The sequence below is a fragment of the Lutra lutra genome, chromosome 9 (assembly GCF_902655055.1).
Source record: "Lutra lutra chromosome 9, mLutLut1.2, whole genome shotgun sequence".
Classification (NCBI taxonomy): domain Eukaryota; kingdom Metazoa; phylum Chordata; class Mammalia; order Carnivora; family Mustelidae; genus Lutra; species Lutra lutra.
In genome coordinates, this window is record NC_062286.1 from 32,029,317 (window position 1) to 32,048,634 (window position 19,318).

At 40.4% G+C, this 19,318-nt stretch overlaps 1 protein-coding gene across 3 annotated transcripts in view; it reads right to left on the minus strand.

Annotated features, from left to right (window-relative positions):
* Positions 1-278: 278 nt before the first annotated feature.
* Positions 279-19,318, minus strand: part of CDKL4 (cyclin dependent kinase like 4) — a 43,755-nt gene continuing 24,715 nt past the window's right edge. For all 3 annotated transcript variants that reach the window (XM_047743781.1, XM_047743783.1, XM_047743782.1), the window contains exons 4-10: positions 18,823-18,895; positions 13,083-13,173; positions 11,973-12,170; positions 10,481-10,563; positions 9,559-9,615; positions 3,975-4,109; positions 279-1,780 (exon numbers count right to left, since the gene is read on the minus strand). In XM_047743781.1, coding sequence (XP_047599737.1) covers positions 1,679-1,780; positions 3,975-4,109; positions 9,559-9,615; positions 10,481-10,563; positions 11,973-12,170; positions 13,083-13,173; positions 18,823-18,895 — 739 coding nt within the window. In that variant the 3' untranslated portion in view covers positions 279-1,678. The remainder of the gene's footprint in view (positions 1,781-3,974; positions 4,110-9,558; positions 9,616-10,480; positions 10,564-11,972; positions 12,171-13,082; positions 13,174-18,822; positions 18,896-19,318) is intronic.

A 19,318-nucleotide genomic window follows, 5' to 3' on the forward strand; every position in this document is an offset into this window, starting at 1 on the left:
CTCATTTAATTAAAAATGCGAGAAACATACAAATCTGAAGAGGCACATTCTTGATGATAAGATGACAAGAAGACCACCTTAGAAGCTTATAGTCGCACTAAGCATGTTAAATGGCCAAATAAGCCCACTTAGAACATCCTTCCAGTGAGCAGGAAACTATTGTTGAGATACCGTAATTCCTAAGTAAAGAGATGCTCCTCCCAAATAACTGAAGATTCTCTAGAAGGTTTCATGGCCATGTTTATAGGTGCAATAAACTTTTAGAGGTGAACAGAAGATGGTACTGTGTTTTCCTAAAAACAATTTATGCTTGGTGTAGGTGGGAGATACCTGGTGTTTCTTGGAATTACGTGTATTTGCAAAATTTAACAACGTTCGGGTAAGCATGCCAGACCCAGGAGCAGAAAAGAGTTAATGCAATAATCTTAATATTTATTGAAACATCACTATTTTGTGCCTTTATGCCAGACAGCGATAGACAACCCCATATTATTTTACATGAGTTCCTTGCTAGCAAACGAAAAGCCCTTTAAACAGACTGCATCATTCTTCCATGTCTAGGATAAAAGGCATCTACTATGTTGTTTCAAAACTTTTAATTATAAATATATATATATGTATATATATATATATAGATGGGTACATATGTGTATATATAGGTGTATCTGTCAGGTTTACTTGAGAAAATATCCCAGTGTAAACTGGGCTCACCTATTGTGGTGTTTTGTTTGTTTGCTTCTTTTTTTTGGTAGGAGACACAAAGAAGGTAACTGAAAGATAATCTTTTTGCTGTTGGAAGCATTTACAAACCTGATCTGATCATGATACACAAGTTTAGGGCTGCACAAGTTCACAGAGGCTATGGATTCAAGTGTTTGGAAGTGTATTGACCTTGAACCAAATATTTAAGACATACACCCAACAGGATACATCTAGGCACTGAGGTGATCAAGCCAGGAAAAAGAAAAAGAAACCACGATGTTCTAAAGGACAGCATTAGAGTCAGCAGTCAGTTATCACAGGGCATTATGTTCTGAGGATGGTAATTCCTCGTAGTTCCTTATTTGCGATGTAAATGTATGGAATTTTCTCTGGCTTGCTTTAAAATTGGAATCATCAATGTCTCATGAGACAGAGAAAGTAGAGTCTTCCCTGGAATCAAGGGATAAACCTACATGACATTTCCAGGTTCCCTTCCTACACCAATATAAAATCCAGCATTACTCAACAGACCTGGTTACAATAACTATGAATTAAAATGCAGAAACATAATGTCATTCCTTACACAAACAATAGTTAGGCAAGCTATTTGGTAATGCTCTAAGACATTATGTAGTCAGGTAAACCAAAATGACATATGTAACTCTTTTCCAAAAATCAATGTACAAGCCCACAAATTCTCCAAATTGCCTCTGGAAGGGCTGCTCTGATGAAATGGAAAATGTCTCCTCCATATGTGCAGTTTCAGACTCTAACATTTAAAGAAAATGTTCTAAAAGATAAAGCTGGCATGTAAAAAGCATGGGCAGAGGAATCAGTAATGATCAGAGCAAAACAATTCTAGAAGGCATCTTAATTTTCATATGGCTCATTTGCATTTGAAACACTGAGAATCCCTATCTCTCTTGTACAAAAATGTGTACATATTAAATTACTTTCCACTTGAAAGAACATTTTCCTAAATGTTTGGAAGATGATCAAATTTTAACTGGAGGACTTGTTTTCTTCCATCAGGTGTGGGGGAGATGTGGCTTCCTGGTATGAGAGGCAACAGTTGATTCTAATAGCAGAACAAGACAAAAATAAGAAAGTAAATGGAAAAGAACTCCTATTTGTATAGTTTGATTTAATGATGGTAAAACAAAAAGGATACATATGATACAAAGATGTCAGAAGAGATAAATTTAAAAATCAAACAGTGTTGCCTTTCCTAAAATTGTGATATTCTGATACTTGAAAATTAGGTTCTATTACTTATTCTAGGATTCTCATGGATATAGTTGATTTATTTCAGAATGTTCTTTTCTGAGTATCTAGTCAGTGTTTAAAAGCTAGATACCCACCAGCTATTAGACAATAATTTCTGAGCATCTACATTTACCTATCTTAAATTATTAATTTTAGGATATTTGGCAAAACAGTAAAGATTTAATACCTCTTTACTAACAATACTAAACACTATTTAGTGTTAAGGAAATTGTTGGGTTACTCACTCAGAGATCTAGAAGTTGGTATCCAGGGGGGAATTTGAACTCACAAAGTGAAAGCACATTGGATGAAAAGATCTTTTTGAATTTTTAGTTTATTTTCTGATAACGGTAAAACGTTTAGGGAAGAGGCCCATGTTTTGAAAGAAAACCAGAACCTAAAAGACATCCCTGCCTTCCTCTTGGCCTTGCTCTCCAGAGAGTTCACCTGGTGGCGGGAGAGGGTTAGGCATGGTCTCAATGGTGGGGGCTCTAGTAAGTCTTCCTCATGAAGTGGGGACAGGATGCAGTTGACTAAGGACAGAGAACATGACCTAAGTTCTGTAAATGAGATTATTTAGGTCTATGCTGCTCTTTGTGCTCCTTTTCCTTTTGGAGAAATAAAGTCCCTGAACTGTATCAGCTAGGCTACCAGGTTTTAAGGAATGGGGAACACAGCTGTGTAAGTCTCCAGACTTACAGGAAGGGCAGCATTCTCCACCCCACCCTCCAGGCCAGGCTGGGAGAACGGCCATTAGGAACCTAGGGGCAGGATGGGGCAGTGCTGCTGTTCACCCTCCAAGGCCGAGCGTGGGGAATCTGGTGAGATGTTTCCAAGGGGACAGTGTTTTTACACACAACTCACCCTGCATTTCGAACAGCTGGCTCAGACTTATTTGAGCAAACCCTAATCTTTTGGTTAAGTAAAGCGCATTGGGTTTGACCTGCAAACACATAACTTAAAACAGTAGAAGATAAAATGGTCTATGTAGTAAAAATTTGAAAATCATCTTAACATGTCATCTTATTAATTTGATCTTTCTCAATAAACTTTGATTTTAATGATCAAAAGGTTGAAAAATAAACCCCTGCTTTCTTCCTTTATGGTAGACATGCTAATAAGAAGATAAATGACCAATAAGTAGATCCAAGGTGGACCCTGAAGCGAACAGAATGGGATGATTGTCCGTCTGCTAACTCGAAAGTTACATTTTTTTTTATTAATAAGCAGCGTTCAGCTATTTATTTGGATAATATTTACTGAGTACCTTCTATAGGTCAGACACTGTTTTAGGTGCTGGGACACAAGATAAAAAGTAACACCCAAACCAAAACAAATCTACTTCCATGGGGTTTATGTTTTAATTTCAAAGTTTTTCTGAAACCAAGTAAAGCAATAGTAAACCGAGAAACTGCAGAATCAAGGCTTGCCATATTCATCATGTTGTTCTATGATATTGATATTGGCTACATTTTAGGATAGAATTTGGTTCTCAGGCCTTTGAGTTTCATCTCTTAGTATCTGCCAGAGCTTGTCCTTGGTTTTTGAGGAAAAGCCTAGGGAAGGCAGGCTTAGGTGCCTGCCCTCAGTAAGAAGAAGGGAAGAGTTGAGTTTTCTTTATGGTGTGTCTGGAGGCGACAGAGGGTCCTGGAATTCCTTGGTAACATTCAAACTCAGTCCTGCTGTTTTTGGGGGTTTTATTGTATGAAGTTGCTGTATTTTGCGTCCGTGATCTGGCAGGTGAACTATCCAATCAGCATAGCAAAAAGTTGAGCAATACTTTGAGTCAAGTATATTTGGAATAAGATTTTGCAACAAATTTGTATATTTTCATAGTTTTTATGGTTTTATTACATCAATCACCAAAATTTATTAAGATAAACAAATACAACTAACCCAGTGCAAAGAAAGGTCTTGGTGTCCACCTAGTCTCACTTTGAAAGGCAGAAAAAGAAAAAAAAAAAAAGAATAATTTTTATAGCGCTTTAACTTTTGAACAGAGGTACCTGCTGGCGTCTTCTGTTTCTTCCTTCAGTACGTGCTTTTCTTTTAATTTGGTCTTCATGAAAAGAATCAAAGTAGGGGCTCTCCAGGAGTTGGGCACAGGTTAATCTGTCATCAGGATTCATCTTTAGACACTCCTTAGGAAAAAAATAAAGTGTGAAAAGAGCGGCCTATTTTGTTACTATGACCTGAAACTGAATAACTTGTTAGAGCAAATATGAGCTTAGAAAATTTTCAGGTTTGGGGCGCCTGGGTGGCTCAGAGGGTTAAGCCTCTGCCTTCGGCTCAGGTCATGATCTCAGGGTCTTGGGATTGAGCCCCGCATTGGGCTCTCTGCTCAGCAGGAAGCCTGCTTCCCCCTCTCTGCCTGCTTCTCTGCCTACTTGTGATCTCTGTCTGTCAAATAAATAAAATCTTAAAAAAAGAGAAAAATTTCAGGTTTGTATATTATCAAGTACTTGAAACTCGTTAATAACTAGAATTACTTTTTTTGTTTTTGCCATTCAAAGTCTTGAGGGTGGAATTGAACATTCAATGTCTCTGGAAGGGGGCTACAAGTACAGCAGGTGTTTCTTTCCTTTTTTTTTTTTTTCTTCAATGACTTGTCAGAGAGAAAGACAGAGATACAGAGCACAAGCAGGGGGAGTGGCAGGCAGAGGCAGGAGGAGGAAATGACTCCCTGCTGAGCACAGAGCCTGATATGGGATGTGATCCCAGGACCCTGAGATCATGACCTGAGCCAAAGGCAGATGCTTAACTGAGCCACCCAGGCATCCTATAGATCAGGTGTTTCTACCAATGACATCTTTTCACTACTTGTCAAAGCAAATAGTTTGTGGGACACTTTAAGTGTGATACTGGGTGTGATCCCAGGACCAGCCGCATTAGCATTCTGGAGCAACTTGTAAATGCAGTTCCTGCTCCATCAAAAGCACTGGGGTGGGAGCCCACCAGTCTGCATTTGATAAGCTCTCTGGGTGATTCTGATACCTGCTCAAGTTTGAGAACCACCGGTTTAGGGAGATGGCTAAAGTATCTGTCTTTAAAGTCTTCATAATCGGGGCACCTGGGTGGCTCAGTGGGTTAAGCCTCTGCCTTCGGCTCAGGTCATGATCTCAGGGTCCTGGGATCAAGTCCCGCATCAGGCTCACTGCTCAGTGGGGAGCCTGCTTCCTCCTCTCTCTGTCTGCCTGCCTCTCTGCCTACTTGTGATCTTTGTCTAATAAATACATAAAACCTTTTAAAATTTAAAAAAAAATAAAGTCTTCGTAATGAAACAAATCTAAAACCTGGATAATTGGTATATACTTATATAAGAATAACTAGAGGCAAAAAGGAAAAGGTAGCATCATGACCCTTTATATTAGAGACTACTACAAGCCTCTAGCTTTGCCTCCAAGAGAGGGGAGGACTCTGGCAGCAGCAGGGTTGGTGGAATCCTGTCGCAGAGATTTTCTTCAAGAAGCCCTGATACTCTTTGGCCCGAGAATGGGGCTTTTCCCATGGAGAAAGATCGTGATCCCTAAGGAATTAGAACCGCCTTAGAACATCCAGGCACAGGAGCCCTGAAATTTCTTGCCTTATGACCATAATAGAGAATTAACACTTACAACATAACAGACTTATTTTTGAGGCATTTGGGTGTCCAGATAATTATGCCGACTGTGGCTGCCCCAGCCAGGGCTGCCCTGTGGTGTCTCTGCCTCCCTAACCCCAGCTGACAGGTCTCTGAGACCCTTGCGAATGCCACCACCCCTACAGTCTCACCTGCCCCTTAGAGCCATGTCTGATTAGACCTGGTTTTAGGAAACAGTCCTGCTCGGCATACTCAAGTTCACTTGTCCCTGCAGAGCTGCCACCGGCTCCAAGCAGGTCCCACCCACGCCCATGTTGATGATCCCTACCAGAATTAAGTATAACTGCTACTGGGGTCTGTCTCCTCAAACCCTAACACTGTCGGGACTATAACCAGCACAGAAAGACTGATATTCAAAGATTCTGTGTATAAACTGTAGTAGTCTATTTCTTCATCACTCTGTTCTGGCTTTTGCCTCCATCATTCCACTTAAGTGACTTCTGTTATTCATACCTAGACTTCCATATTCATACATCCAGTGGGTAGGTCATGTTCTCATCTCCACAATGTTAGACACTACTGACCACATCCTCCTCCTTGAATCTCCCTTTGGCTTCTTGATGCCTCCCTTTCCTTCTTCTTACCTCGTGACCACCCCTTCTCAAACCAGCCTGTGTTAGTTTACCTTCTTTACAGTGGGTGGGTGGGACTCCTCCAGGCTCAGTCCTAGGTTCTCCTTTCTCCTCTCTGTTTCCAGATAATCTCACTGATTCTTAAGTCTTCAATTACTAAGGTTTATCAGAGACTTCCACATGTATATTTCTAGTCGGAGACCTCTCCTTTGAACTCCAGACCCACATATGCTGTGGTCTACTTAACAGTTCTATCTCAAGGGCACTGTTACTGATTGACTTGTGTTCCCACCAAACCATGTTGAAGCCCTAAGCCCCAGAACTGTATCATGTTGACCTTGTTTGGAAATAGGGTCTTTGCCAATGTAAATTGTTAACATGAGATCATACTGGAACAGGTTGGGCCCTAACCCAATGGGATGGTGTTCTTATAAGAGAGAAGATAGTGCAAAGACAGACACAGAGAAAACACCAGAAGACAGAAGCAGAAGTTGAAGTTCTGCTTTCACAAGCTCAAGAATGTCTGGAGCTACCAGAAGCTGGTAGAGGCCAGGAAGGACCCACCCTGAAAACTTCAGAGAGAGCATCAACACCTATCAACACCTTGGTTTATGAGACCTCTAGTTTCCAGAACTGTGAGAATAAATTTCTGTTGCTTGCAGTCACCCAGCTGGTGGTACTTTGTTACAATAGTTCTAGGAAACTGGAACAGATATCTCATGGTTGCGGCCCTCCTCTACTTACTCCCCAGATCTGAATTGTAACTAAGTCCTATCAGTTTAATTTCCAATAATTTGTTGAATTCATCAACTTTCTTTAACGGGCTTTCAATCTATTGAAATACAGTCTATTAAATATCTATTGGTTTTTACTTTAAAGAACATTTTTAGATTCTAAAAAGAGGCTGCTAATGCTGAGCTGTTCCATGGGACCTGGGCAAGAATGACCTCCTATTTTGTCAGTTCTAGAAGTAATGAGATGAATTGGGTGGAGTTGAGGCTTCTGAGTTATTGGCTGCCTAGATTAATACCTTTCTATACACCAGGAGGCTGATGAATTTTCAGAGGTGTTCCCTGATCAGAGTGTCCCCAACAAGAGAAAGGTTTTTAAGATGAGGGATAAGAAATTGGAACTGCGGGGGCACCTGGGTGGCTCAGTTGGTTAAGCCTCTACCTTCGGCTCACGGTCATGGTCTCAGGGTCTTGGGATCGAGCCCCGCATCAGGATCTCTGCTCAGCAGGGAGAGTGCTTCCCCCTCTCCCTCTGCCTACTGCTCTGCCTACTTGTGATCTCTCTCTGTCAAATAAATAAATAAAACCTTAAAAAAAAAAAGAAAGAAATTGGAACTGCAAAGTACATGTCAAGATCCTTTTCTTGAAACTTCAGATTTCACAGAAAAGCCTTAAAAATATTTCCAGGAGCCTACAGACTTCTTCTCTGGTCAGATTAAACTGATAGAGTGATAAGATGTTACTGCTATGAAAGTAACTGAGAAATAAATAATACTGTGTCTGCTGTCTCATTTAAAACCTACTAAAAAGAAACACACAAGCTCTGCTGTAGATTGGCTACTCCATGCCACCACTGGCTTTGGCACTGTCATTGGCTGGTACTTCACCCATTTGAGCAGATGCCTGCATAGATGATGGCCTAGTCCCATGGGATGACTACCTGTTATGGGACCTGGGTCTTATTTGTTATTAAAGATGTCTCAATTGCAATTAGTGAAAGAAAGCCTTTCTTCATCTAGCCTGGAGCAGGAATCTAGGAGATAGGGTGTGACCCATGCAGCAGTGCAACCCCTGATGCACTTAGAGAATCCTTGGGTCTGCGGTCAGACATTACAGGTATAAATCAAATGGTTGAGTGACAAAACTACCTTCATCCAGAATTGGGCAGACAAATGAGGCACTTCACCTTTGGAACTAATGACAGGGGGTTTGTCCTAGACCTTGGAGTTTTTCTGCCCTGGAATTGCCTTCCAGGAAGTTTTCTCTGTCCTTGGTTAGAGGAGTAACCAGCAGAAGGTTTGGCCGGCACCTGAGAATGGGTTGGGATTGCAGTGCTGGACAGACAGACACCCTCACTGCAGGCGGTCTTGCTAAAGTGCAGGTGGGTCAGAACGGCCTGTCCAGAACAAGGCTGGGAAACTGGAGTTCTAGAACAGGGCATGCAGAGTGCTGGGTTAAGATAGGTCAGAGCAGGGAGACAGAGAGAAGGCAGCTGAGGGCCAGTAAAGTTCTGGTAAGTGCTGTCTGAGGGTACAGACATCAGGCTTTCAGGAGGACTCAGACCAAAGGAATCCAGCACCCTGGATAGCACCTTGGCAGCGACCACCACTAGCACAATGGCTAGTCTACACAATGGACTCTAGGTCATCCAGGTGGCCCTTCTAGATCAGGTAATTTCTGAGCTAGGCTGTGTATCATAATCACCTAGGGGGATGTTTAAAGATACAAATTCCAAGGTCCTATACAGAGATTTTGCTTCTGTAACTCTTGAGGTTAGATACTGGAATGTATATTTTTGAAAAGCCCATTTTGATGAGTAGTCATTTTGATGAATAATATGGAAACCACTGCTATAGATAGAACTTAATTGGTTGCTAAAAATAGACACTGTTACTGATATCTTCATCTGTATCCCAGTAAGAGCTTTCAGTATCCACAGTGGTTTAAGAGTCACATCTTCTAGCATGGGACAGTTGGTTAAGCATGAATGGCAGACTAGTCATAGGTGAATTTCTTCTGCTTTTTATTAGAATTTGTGCTTTGTTTGACTATTTCTTTCAGGCCTAGTGAAAGAGCTATATCTGGTGTCTGCATGTTTCTGAGTTTGCCTGGTCTACCAATTTTTTTAAAATAATGATTTTAAAGTTTATTTAACCCAATGTACCTAAAATGTAATCAGTTCAACATGTAATTAATATCATAAAACTTCTGAGTGAGATATTTAATATTCTTTATTATAGCAATTTTCTTAGAAATCTAGTACATCTTCATTCTAATTAGCCATATTTCAAGTGTTCAATAGTAATATATAACTACTGACTACGATATTGGACAGTACAGTTCTAGACCTTCATCCTCATAAATTTACCGAGTTAACAGTTAAATTTCTTAATAAATGCAAAGAAGTAATAGTGTTCATCACAGCAAATGCTAATTTACTCTTCTGTCTTTGACTAGTTTTAATGGATATGTTAGAAAGATTAGGGTTTCACTTACTGATGTTCTTTAACTATAATTATTTTATAGTTCCTTATTATTTTCAGTGACTACTTGGCATTATCTGCCCTGTTGTCAATCCCTCCCAGAGTTACTAGCTACAATTATTACATTTTGCAGGCAGTAATGGTTATAATTAATTCTTAAGTACCTTCATGAAATTCAAAGACATGGGATGAGTATCTGAGAACTTTTCTTCAAGAGTTTCCTAGAAAACAAAATAAAGAATTTCAGTTTACATGACAACAAAGTTATGTTTATTCTGACTATATTAGAAATAAGAACACTTTGGAGAAAGACCTCCCCTAGTAGGTTAGATGATTCCTTTTAAGGACTTTTTTAAAGTTCTATTTTTACATAATTTTACACTATATTATAAGATTTAAAAGACAAAAACTGGAAGTATCTTTTAAATTTCACAATGTCTTGCAATTGATGCTTGGTAAATGTGAGCTCCAAGTGTCCCTGAAATCCTACAACAGTACTTTATTTTATTTTATTTTTTAGAGATTTTATTTATTTATTTGACACAGAGAGAGAGCGAGAGAGAGAGAGAGAGCAGGGGGAATGACAAGCAGAGGGAGAGGGAGAAGCTGGTTTGGAGTTTTGATTTTGGATACAATGAAGATCATTTTGTAGAATGACTTTCCACTTGAAAATATCCATTACCAAGAAATTGTTTTTATGGACTTGAGCTTTGTTTTATAAGCCAAAAAAATCAAGAATGCATGTTTTCAAAATAAAGAAAACTACAGTAAGTACTGTTAAACAGTAGATAATTACTTCAGGGAAAGGTACTGAGTATTTTGACTAAAAGGATCAAGGTATTTTTGTAAGGAACTAAATATATCTCCACTTCAAATTTAACATTAAGTTAATCTTTGACTAGATAGGGCAAGTAGATTTTTAAAGCATTCTCTTGGTTAATTTATGCTGTTTTATATAACTTCTTTGATCTGTGTCAATGTGCTAGAAGGAAAACAGGAGCCAAAAGTACAGATACTTAAAAAAAAATACCCCTTTAAAGAAAGTTGCAACACAAATAATAAAATATCCAAGATTGAGCAGTTTACCATGTATTCTGGCTCAGGAATACTGATGCCATGGAAAAACTGGTTACTTTTGAAGATAGATTGATGTCTTGGGATTAGTTTTCCTGCAAAATACAAACCATGTAACTCATGACAAATTTAATAAAAATGAAAGTGTTTAAAAGATTAACTTCTGAAGTCCAGATATACAAGAAATACTAAGCCTGATCATTCCTTCCAGATTTGGGAGGAGCAAGTCACTGCAAAAACGAGGCTCCTCAGGGAAGGGGCGATCCTCCCATGCAACTCTCTTTGCCTTGTGTGGCTCGGTCTGCCACTCAGCCCCCGCCAGAAGATAAGGCAAGAAGACCATGCTGAGGGCTTTACAACAGATCTCATAAATATCTCACAGTAGTTGCTATTTTTAATGAGCGAAATGAGGCTTAGAATTTCAATAACCTGTCTAAAGTCACATGGTCATTAAGGGACAGATGCAGGATTCAAACTCAGGTCTGTCTCATGTCTGCTTAATGTAAATTTCCACAGTCCTTTTCAGCAATCAGTCAAACAATATATACTTAACATGTGGCCTGTGTCACCACATCCTCTACCCTACATTTTTCATGCTGTAGAATTCTCGGAAAGAATGTGTTAGAACCAAACAGGGACCAGTATCAGACCAAAGAGCAGGGCTTCCATTGCCCAGGAGTTGGGCTGTCAGGATAGGCTTGGGGCAGGGATTAATAAATACCATTGGGTGTGTAAATGTATCACTTTCCTTGTGTCCGTGCTGCTTCGTGTAAAGCTGCAGCCAACCTTCTGGGTCACGTCCTCTTCCAACTGCCCACGGATGCTGACACATGGTAGAAGCTTATGGAAGGGGCCCTTTGAGTCCTATTCCTGCTCTGCATCTAACTTTTATATGACTTCAAGCCAATCATGGAAGCTCCCTGAGCCTCAGTTTCCTCACTTGTAACATAGGCACAATTAAAAATATTATAATCCTTAATGGTTTTTTCTTAAGACTGGGAGAGATTAAGTGTGTGAAAGTAATTTATAAATTCTTAAGTACTATACAAAGTAGCAGAGTTGAGAAGTTGCAACAGAGACAGTATAGCCTACAAAACCTAAAATATTTATCATCGGACCCTTTGTAGAAGGTCTGTTGACTCCTGCTCTAAAGTAAAGGGGGGAAAGCCCTCCTTTGCAGTGGGCAGAAATGACATTTGATCAAATATCTCTTTGAGTCTGCTCTATGCACATGACTCCTATCCTTGTCCCTGTCTTAGCCTGAATGGAAAGTAAGTGGATAGTTATTCCAAGGCTAATTGACTTGACTCGAAAAGGCACCTGAGAGCCCCTCGCTGAGCAGAATCATGACTCCACATGGAGAAAATGGTTGGGTTCTGGCAACAACCCAGCACAAGCAACCGAGTAGCACTTAGGAGAAGCAAGAAGGCTCTTGTTCGGTACAGTGACGTCCTATCTCTCTAACAATTGAGCAGCTCTGTAAGCCATAAAATGCAACACCTACCCAGTGTTCTGATGATCAGATAAAGCTGGTCCACATCTGATTTTCCAGGCCAGAGTGGCTGGCCTGTCAGAAGCTCTGCAAAAACACAGCCAGCGGCCCATACATCCACGGAGGAACCGTACTGCGTGTCTCCCACAAGAAGTTCCGGAGCTCGGTACCACCGTGTCGCCACGTAATCAGTGTAGGCATCTCCTGGAACTGCAAATGCGTCAGTCAGATCTGGTGGGTCACATTCCTGTGACATGTGGAGCAGGTCAGGCATTCAGGCAAGCTTCAGTAACTCCGAGGCCACAACACTCCTCACTCTGGAGGCAGCAAAGGCCCAACTGCCCAAATACGTCCACTGTGCGCTCAGACCGTCAGCTCAACTCCCAAGGGTCCCTCGGCTTAGTGAACACATGTGTTGGCCCACCCAGAGAGGTGGGCAGGAGTGAGGGTTTCTGTAGTGTAACCTCAGGTTGAAGCCAACTTCCAGGTGTGCTGTGAAGCCCCCTGTGTCTGTCCTGCCAGAGTAGTGGTTGTGTACACCCACCTTGCAGTGGGTTTTTGCCTCCCATACAGTTCTAGATTCAGGGAGGAATAATGATTTGTTCCCTTTTCCCTTTGGTTCCCAACCCCCACCCCCCCACCAGTGTGGAATGACTTCCTTTATCTTAGCACTGTCTCTGAAGGCTCTCCAGAATTTTCCGCTTAGTCTTCTAGTCTTACGAATCCCACAGGGTTTTCCTGACGTCTCTGGGACACAGTAATGTCTGCCTCCAGGGAACCACCTCACCCTCGCTTTTGTACTTCACTGTGAACCATCTTGTATTGTGTTTTGTTTCTTTTACTTCAGATTATAAGTGCATGAAGAGCAGAAATGCATCTTATAATTCTTTTCCTTTGTGAGGCAAAGCACATAAACATGACGTCCAGTGAATTCGACTGGAATGGAGTGGAGTGGAATTGCAGAGCGCACTAAGGTATTGGGTAAAAGGTAAAAGTGAACTTTTCCTCTTTGAATAATCACAGTGTCACATTTAGCATCTGTTCAATATCTAAAACAAGTAAGAGTTTGTATCATTTCATAATCATCTGAATTGGATGGGTAAGTGAAAAATTCCTACTTACTCAGAATTCGTGCAAACCCAAAGTCACAGATCTTGATTATTCCTTGCTTAGTTATTAGAATATTTTCAGGTTTTACATCTCTGTGAATACACTGTAAGATAATATTTGATTATTTCTCTGGGTCATCAAATTACAAAGATAATAAACATTAAATATTAGTTTAGATGATAAACACAGCTTGTAAGATAAAGATGCTTTTCCTTCATCTTTCTAGAAAAACTTTAATTGGCAAATTTTCACTTGTAAATCTTATCCCACCAAAAGAAAAAAGTCAGAATGCTGCTATATAAGTGAAGGAATTGAAATTATAATTGTTGGATAAGAAAACTTTTTTTTTTTAAGAAGGCTGTGTCATGCAATTATTTCTTCCACATTTTATGGGCTCTACTTAAGCTGCAAGAAGTAAAACTCTAGATGAGATTAGACTCAGTGTACCTCTGATAAGAACTGCCACCCAGGAATCCCAATTCAGGTTGAATAAGTATTACAGATTTGAGAAATTGGAAAAACATTTGTATGATAACAAAAAAAGTACTTAAAAAATCGACTTATAACTAGAGTGACCATATTATTTATTGCTCAAATTGGGATGTGTGAAAGGAGCTCTGCTAGTTAATTACGCAGGGGCAACAGGACCACACCACAACTGTCCTGGGTAAGCTGGGAGGTATGGTCACCTACTGCTCAGAGACGCTGAGGCTTCCGCATCAGGGGACAAGGACCACGGCCACTTCCTCAGCAGTGAGCTAAGCTGGGAGCATTAGCAGCTCTCCTGAGAGATGACCACACAGTGCTGTCGGCCGGGTTCCCTCCTGGGAGAGCAGGACACCCCCGTGAGGCATTCTCCCCTCACAGAGGCTCCCACTATTCCTCTGCAGGCAGGGACCCCACAATGTGCTGCACTGCTGTAAAGGCCCTGAATGGAACACGTGCTCCTTGCTGGACGTGCGAGGGCCACGCTAGGGTAAGGCAGGCTGCGTGAGCCTCACTCTTTGTTCTTCCAGAAGTGGCCGCTCCATGGTGTGGAGGCCCTCCAAGAACACAACTCAGGCCCTATTCTTCAGCACTTTATCTTTCCAGTTCTTCCCCCTCCCAGACAAGCAAACTGACAAAACAGATGGTGCTCAGCCCTCATCTAGAGCTCTCTCCTTTCCACAGTCCTTGCCTGTGAATTCCTTCATTCCTGCCACTACCTTGTGACAGCAGGTGGCCACTGACAGGGTCTCTGGATTGAGTGTCACAGTAACCGGCTCCTTTTGCCTCACTCCTCTGTATTCTGTCAGTCCCTTTATATATTCCTGCCACATTGACAATTCTGAAGTAATTTTTCTTTGCTTCTGTGGTAGCTATCTGGGAAGAGAAAAGGCTGAGTCCCAAATTCATTTTAGGTCACAAAAATGGCAGTGGTAGTAGAAGCTTGTTCCTAGTTAGTCTCAGTTATTGTCAACTATCTCATAATTGGTATGACCAACAGAAGAAACGTCTAGGCCTCTTTAAAGTCCTAAGGCCTGGGGCGCCTGGGTGGCTCAGTGGCTTAAGCCTCTGCCTTCGGCCCAGGTCATGATCTCAGGGTCCTGGGATCGAGCCCCGCACCGGGCTCTCTGCTCAGCAGGGAGCCTGCTTCCCCCTCTCTCTCTGCCTGCCTCCCTGCCTACTTGTGATCTCTCTCTCTCTCTCTCAAATAAATAAATTAAAAAAAAAAAAAAGAAAAAAAAAGTCCTAAGGCCTTAGATACTGATTTTTAAAAAATACACCGCTATAGCATAAACCAACATAGTTTTGAGGTCCTGCCTTTTAAGCAACACATTTACGAAACTCGGATTAACACTTCTGAGTCCTAGTGACAATAGTGACAATAGCCGGTGACTTACTAGGAACGGGTTATGTCCCAAGAGAGTTTGCATCAAATTCTAAAATTTCTGGACTACGTGTGCCATTATCAAGGAAATAGACTTAAATCGACACTAGTCTTTTGGCCTATTTAAATACAATTTTTGGATCTAATGCAAATCCATGTGAAATTTTTAGCAATTTATTTTCCACCAAAAAACCCACAAAGTCAAATCAAGTACTGATGTTCCCAAGGAAACAGAAAAATTACTAGTGGAGGTACAGGTAAGAGAAGCTACTGATAGAGGGGAAGAGGATACTGAAGAAAGCAAAAGAGGGCAAAACTGCCTGAACAGTAGGAAGTCAAGCACGGAGAACGGCAGACGCTTAGTCATACCGCATTCGCTTTCTCTGCTGCCAAGCTGTGCTCAGTGCACACTCACGGTGCCTCTGGCAATCAGCTTGCTTTCCACCAAAGACCAAAAAACCTGCAAGTCAGTGTGACAGAAGCAGGTTTGTTTTTTTTTTTAATTTTTAAAATAACTTGGGTTGCATACACAGCTTTTAGAAAATATTGTTCAAGTTGGGTTATTTTGGCTAATGTGTAATCTCATATTTAATGGCTCACAAGTCAATAAGAAGAGGTTGACCCTCAACTTTAAGAAACTCCAGAACTTTTACAAATTGCTTCTTGTACAACCTGATCAATTAATAGTTTTCTTTTCTTTTCTTTTTTAAAGATTTTACTTTTAAAGTAATCTCTACACCCCATGTGGGGCTCGAACTTACGACCCCAAGATCAGGAATCACACACTCCACCAACTGAGCCAGCCAGACGCTCCTAAATAATAGTTTTCTATGATCTCAGAAGGTTGTCCTCTTTGAGCTTTAGAGATGGATACTGATACAGCAGTGAGGAAAAGGACCTCCTTCTTCACAACCAGAACATTAGTATTAACCAGATAATGATGGATGTTGCAGCCTGATATGCACATCCTGGAAGTCACTGCAATTTTGTCATTTTGAGAGGAAGTTCTTTTTGTCTAATATATCAGGTATACACAAATCCACGAGTTCATAATGACACTAAATGGGTCACTTTAGTTAACTCATTCTAGCAATGTTAGAGGGTAAGAAAGAACAAAAAGAAAGAACTGGACTTTCTTAAGTCCAGTGCTTCTCAAATATAATGAGCATATGAATCTCTTGGAGATCTTGTTAAAATGCAGATTCTGATTCAGTAGCTCTAGCGTGGGCCTGAGATTCTGCATTTCTAATAAGCTTCCAGGTGGTCTCTATTAATAAGACCTTAATCCCTTATTACTTTAACCTTCCTTGTCTTGGTTAGGATCACCACTCTGGAGAGAATAAGGTAGTCATGGTCTCCATAGGTTGAAAGCTGTGAATTTTCAGCAACGCCATTGGGGCAGATTGCCTTTTCTATTGAGAATATCATGAGGGTTCCTTTAAAAATAAGGAGAGGATAAAGATTTTAGATGTAGTATTGTAACAGCTTTCATCTGACCTAAATTTTTTCCTTTGCATGCACTTTAGGCTAACCATAGCATAACCAGAGTTCAGAAATAATTCCCATGTTGGAGGAGGGAAGTTCATCTGAAAAATTATCCTTTTTAAATAGAGGTCATGGATTATCAACGGGAGGCTTTAAAACTTAAGATACAGAACCTGTTGTTCTGAGGAGAGAAACGATGGCAGTTGCATTGAGCTCTAATAATGTTTGGGTCTGGTGGGAATAGTAAGTCACAACTAGTAGGTAAGTTGTATGACTCATTCATTCATTCATCCAGTTATTCAATAAATATTTATATAAAGAGATCCATGCTAGGTGTTGAGGAGATACAAAGAGAAATCAGCACAGACACTGCATTCAAGTGTATAACCCAGTACAGAGGAAAGTGTCTGACTACAGAGATAAAGGACAAACACTTATGGTATACAGAATTTCAAAAAATAATTTTAATTACCCATAAGACTCCTACAAGAACCTTAGGTAAGCTTTAATACTTCTGATAACATGGTAGAAAGCAACAGAGATGTGGTTTAATTAATTTTTAAAAAGATTTTATTTACTCATTTGAAAGGGAAAGAGTGAGAGAGCACAAGCAGCGGAGCAGCAGAGGGAGAGGGAGAAGCAGGCTTTCTGCTGAGTGGGGAGCCTGATGCAGAGCTCAATCCCAGGTCCCCGGGATCATGACCTGAGCTGAAGGCAGGCGCTTAACTGACTGAGCCACCCAGGTGCCCTGAGATGTGGTTTTAATTCAGTGTCATCTTTAGTATGTATTTGAAAGCATCTGCATCATGAAGACCAGGCTTATATATCTTGTGAACAAAATATTTTTTATTTTTATTTTTTTAAGTAGGCTCCACGTCCAGCATTGAGCCCAATGCGGGGCTTGAACTAACGACCCTGAGGTTAAAACCTGGGCTGAGATCAAGAGTCTGATGTTTAACCGACTGAGCCACCCAGGTGCCCCAGCTCAATACTTCACTAATAGAAAATGTAAGCTTTTGATTGTTCCTAACAAACTTCATTGACTTCCTTAAAACTAAGGGAAGCTTCCTCTAAGTATTGAAATTTATTTCCATGATTTTGCATTCTTTTCCAGCAATCCTAGACTATGATAGACATTCTGCTGGCATCAAAACTGACCATATTGGTAGCCTGTATCCCTGCCCAGGTACTGCCTCTCTCTAGGCACCAACTCAAAAGGTCTAGAGTTATTTTTTAAAAACTATCATTATAGCAATGATTCCCCAGAAACCAACTTAAAGAAGCTCCCATTGGCCCGAGATGGGACAATTTGAACATCAGAGAGAACCATGATTGCAAAGGATTGAAATACATCAAATGTATAAGATCTATAAATTTGTAATGATGCTTACATTCCTCTAAAACCTTCATTGTTCACTCTTGGAGGCTGCTAAGATACGAACTTATCATTCTGAATAGTATATTTTACAGTCCATCAGGGTGGGTTCTTCTCCATAGAATTAAAATTAATAATGCAGAAGAGATAATAGAATTTGAAAATCACCGTCTTTTAACCCTAATGAAATACTAGATACAGGCAGTCATCATCAATGAAGGCTAAAGTCATCAAGTAAAAAGGTTGACCAGGAAATTCATAGTGGAGAGGATCAAACTAATAGCTCTTAAACCCACTACTCTATTTCAAGATGATCAAAGTGAGACAAGCTGACATATGCCTCATGATGTTGACGCAAGAAGACATGTACAGCATTACATATGAAATATTCTTGTCTGAAACACTGAACCCGAAATGATCAAGTCTCTAGACACGAATACTAATTTACTGGAAATACAGGTGAAAGACCAAGTTAAATAACACATACAAAACAATCAGCTGCAATGATTTCTAGAACACAGTAGTATCCAAAGTGTGTTTCTTGGACCAGCAGCTTCAGTATTAACTGGGCAAATGTTAGAAATGCAAATTCTTGGGGCCCTACCCTGGACCTATGGAATCAGAAACTCTGCAGGTGGGCCCAGCAAGCCGTATCTTAATGAGACCTCCAGGGGTGTTGATGCATGCTCAAGTTTGAGAACAATGGATCTAAAAAACTAATGCTAAATATATATATATTTTAAAGGATAGAGGAAAGGGGCCTGTTGGAGAATAAAAGACTCAAAAAACATAAAATCAAACCAAGTGCCATGGGCAGAAGGAACACTGAGTTCACACAAGCTTCTAATTCATAAGGAATATTTGGTTTTCAGGGAAATTGGAAAAAAAAAAAGCCATGGATTACATTTCTCATATTTTTGTGACTTTCTTCCTTTCCCTCCATCTTTAGCTCTTTAAGGTGATCCCTGAGCTATTCAGAAGAAAAGAAGACATTAACAAATATGTTGGAAAATGTTACTTACGTTATGTTTATGACAGAAATTAAGAGCTTGAAGTGTTTGCCATAATACACTTTTGATCACTCCATCAGCAACTCTGGGGGAAAGAAAATTAAAAAGGAAATAAAAACTCCTAAGAAGGGGAGCCAGGAACAGGAGCTGGGCACAGAAATGCAGTGGGTGAGGGCCTGCAGTGGCCAACAAACACGGTGCAAAGGGTGCTGGGGATATTTTTTTTTGCACGTGTTCATGGAAGTTGGTTTACTGTGTTTTCATTATAGATACATAATTTTCTTTTGTAATTAGAAAATTTTAGATATCTGTAGAAATAGTATATGCTTATCACAAAAATCCAAAGTCTTGCAAAGTAAAGGAGTAGAAAGTGTTGACTCAGAACTTGTTACCCCAAACTTTCTCTTCAGGCAGGCACCTCTGTTTCTATCCCTCTCTTTGTCTCTCTCTGCATTTATTACTTTTTTTCCTCTGCATTTACTTTTTAACTTCAATTTATTTTTAGAGA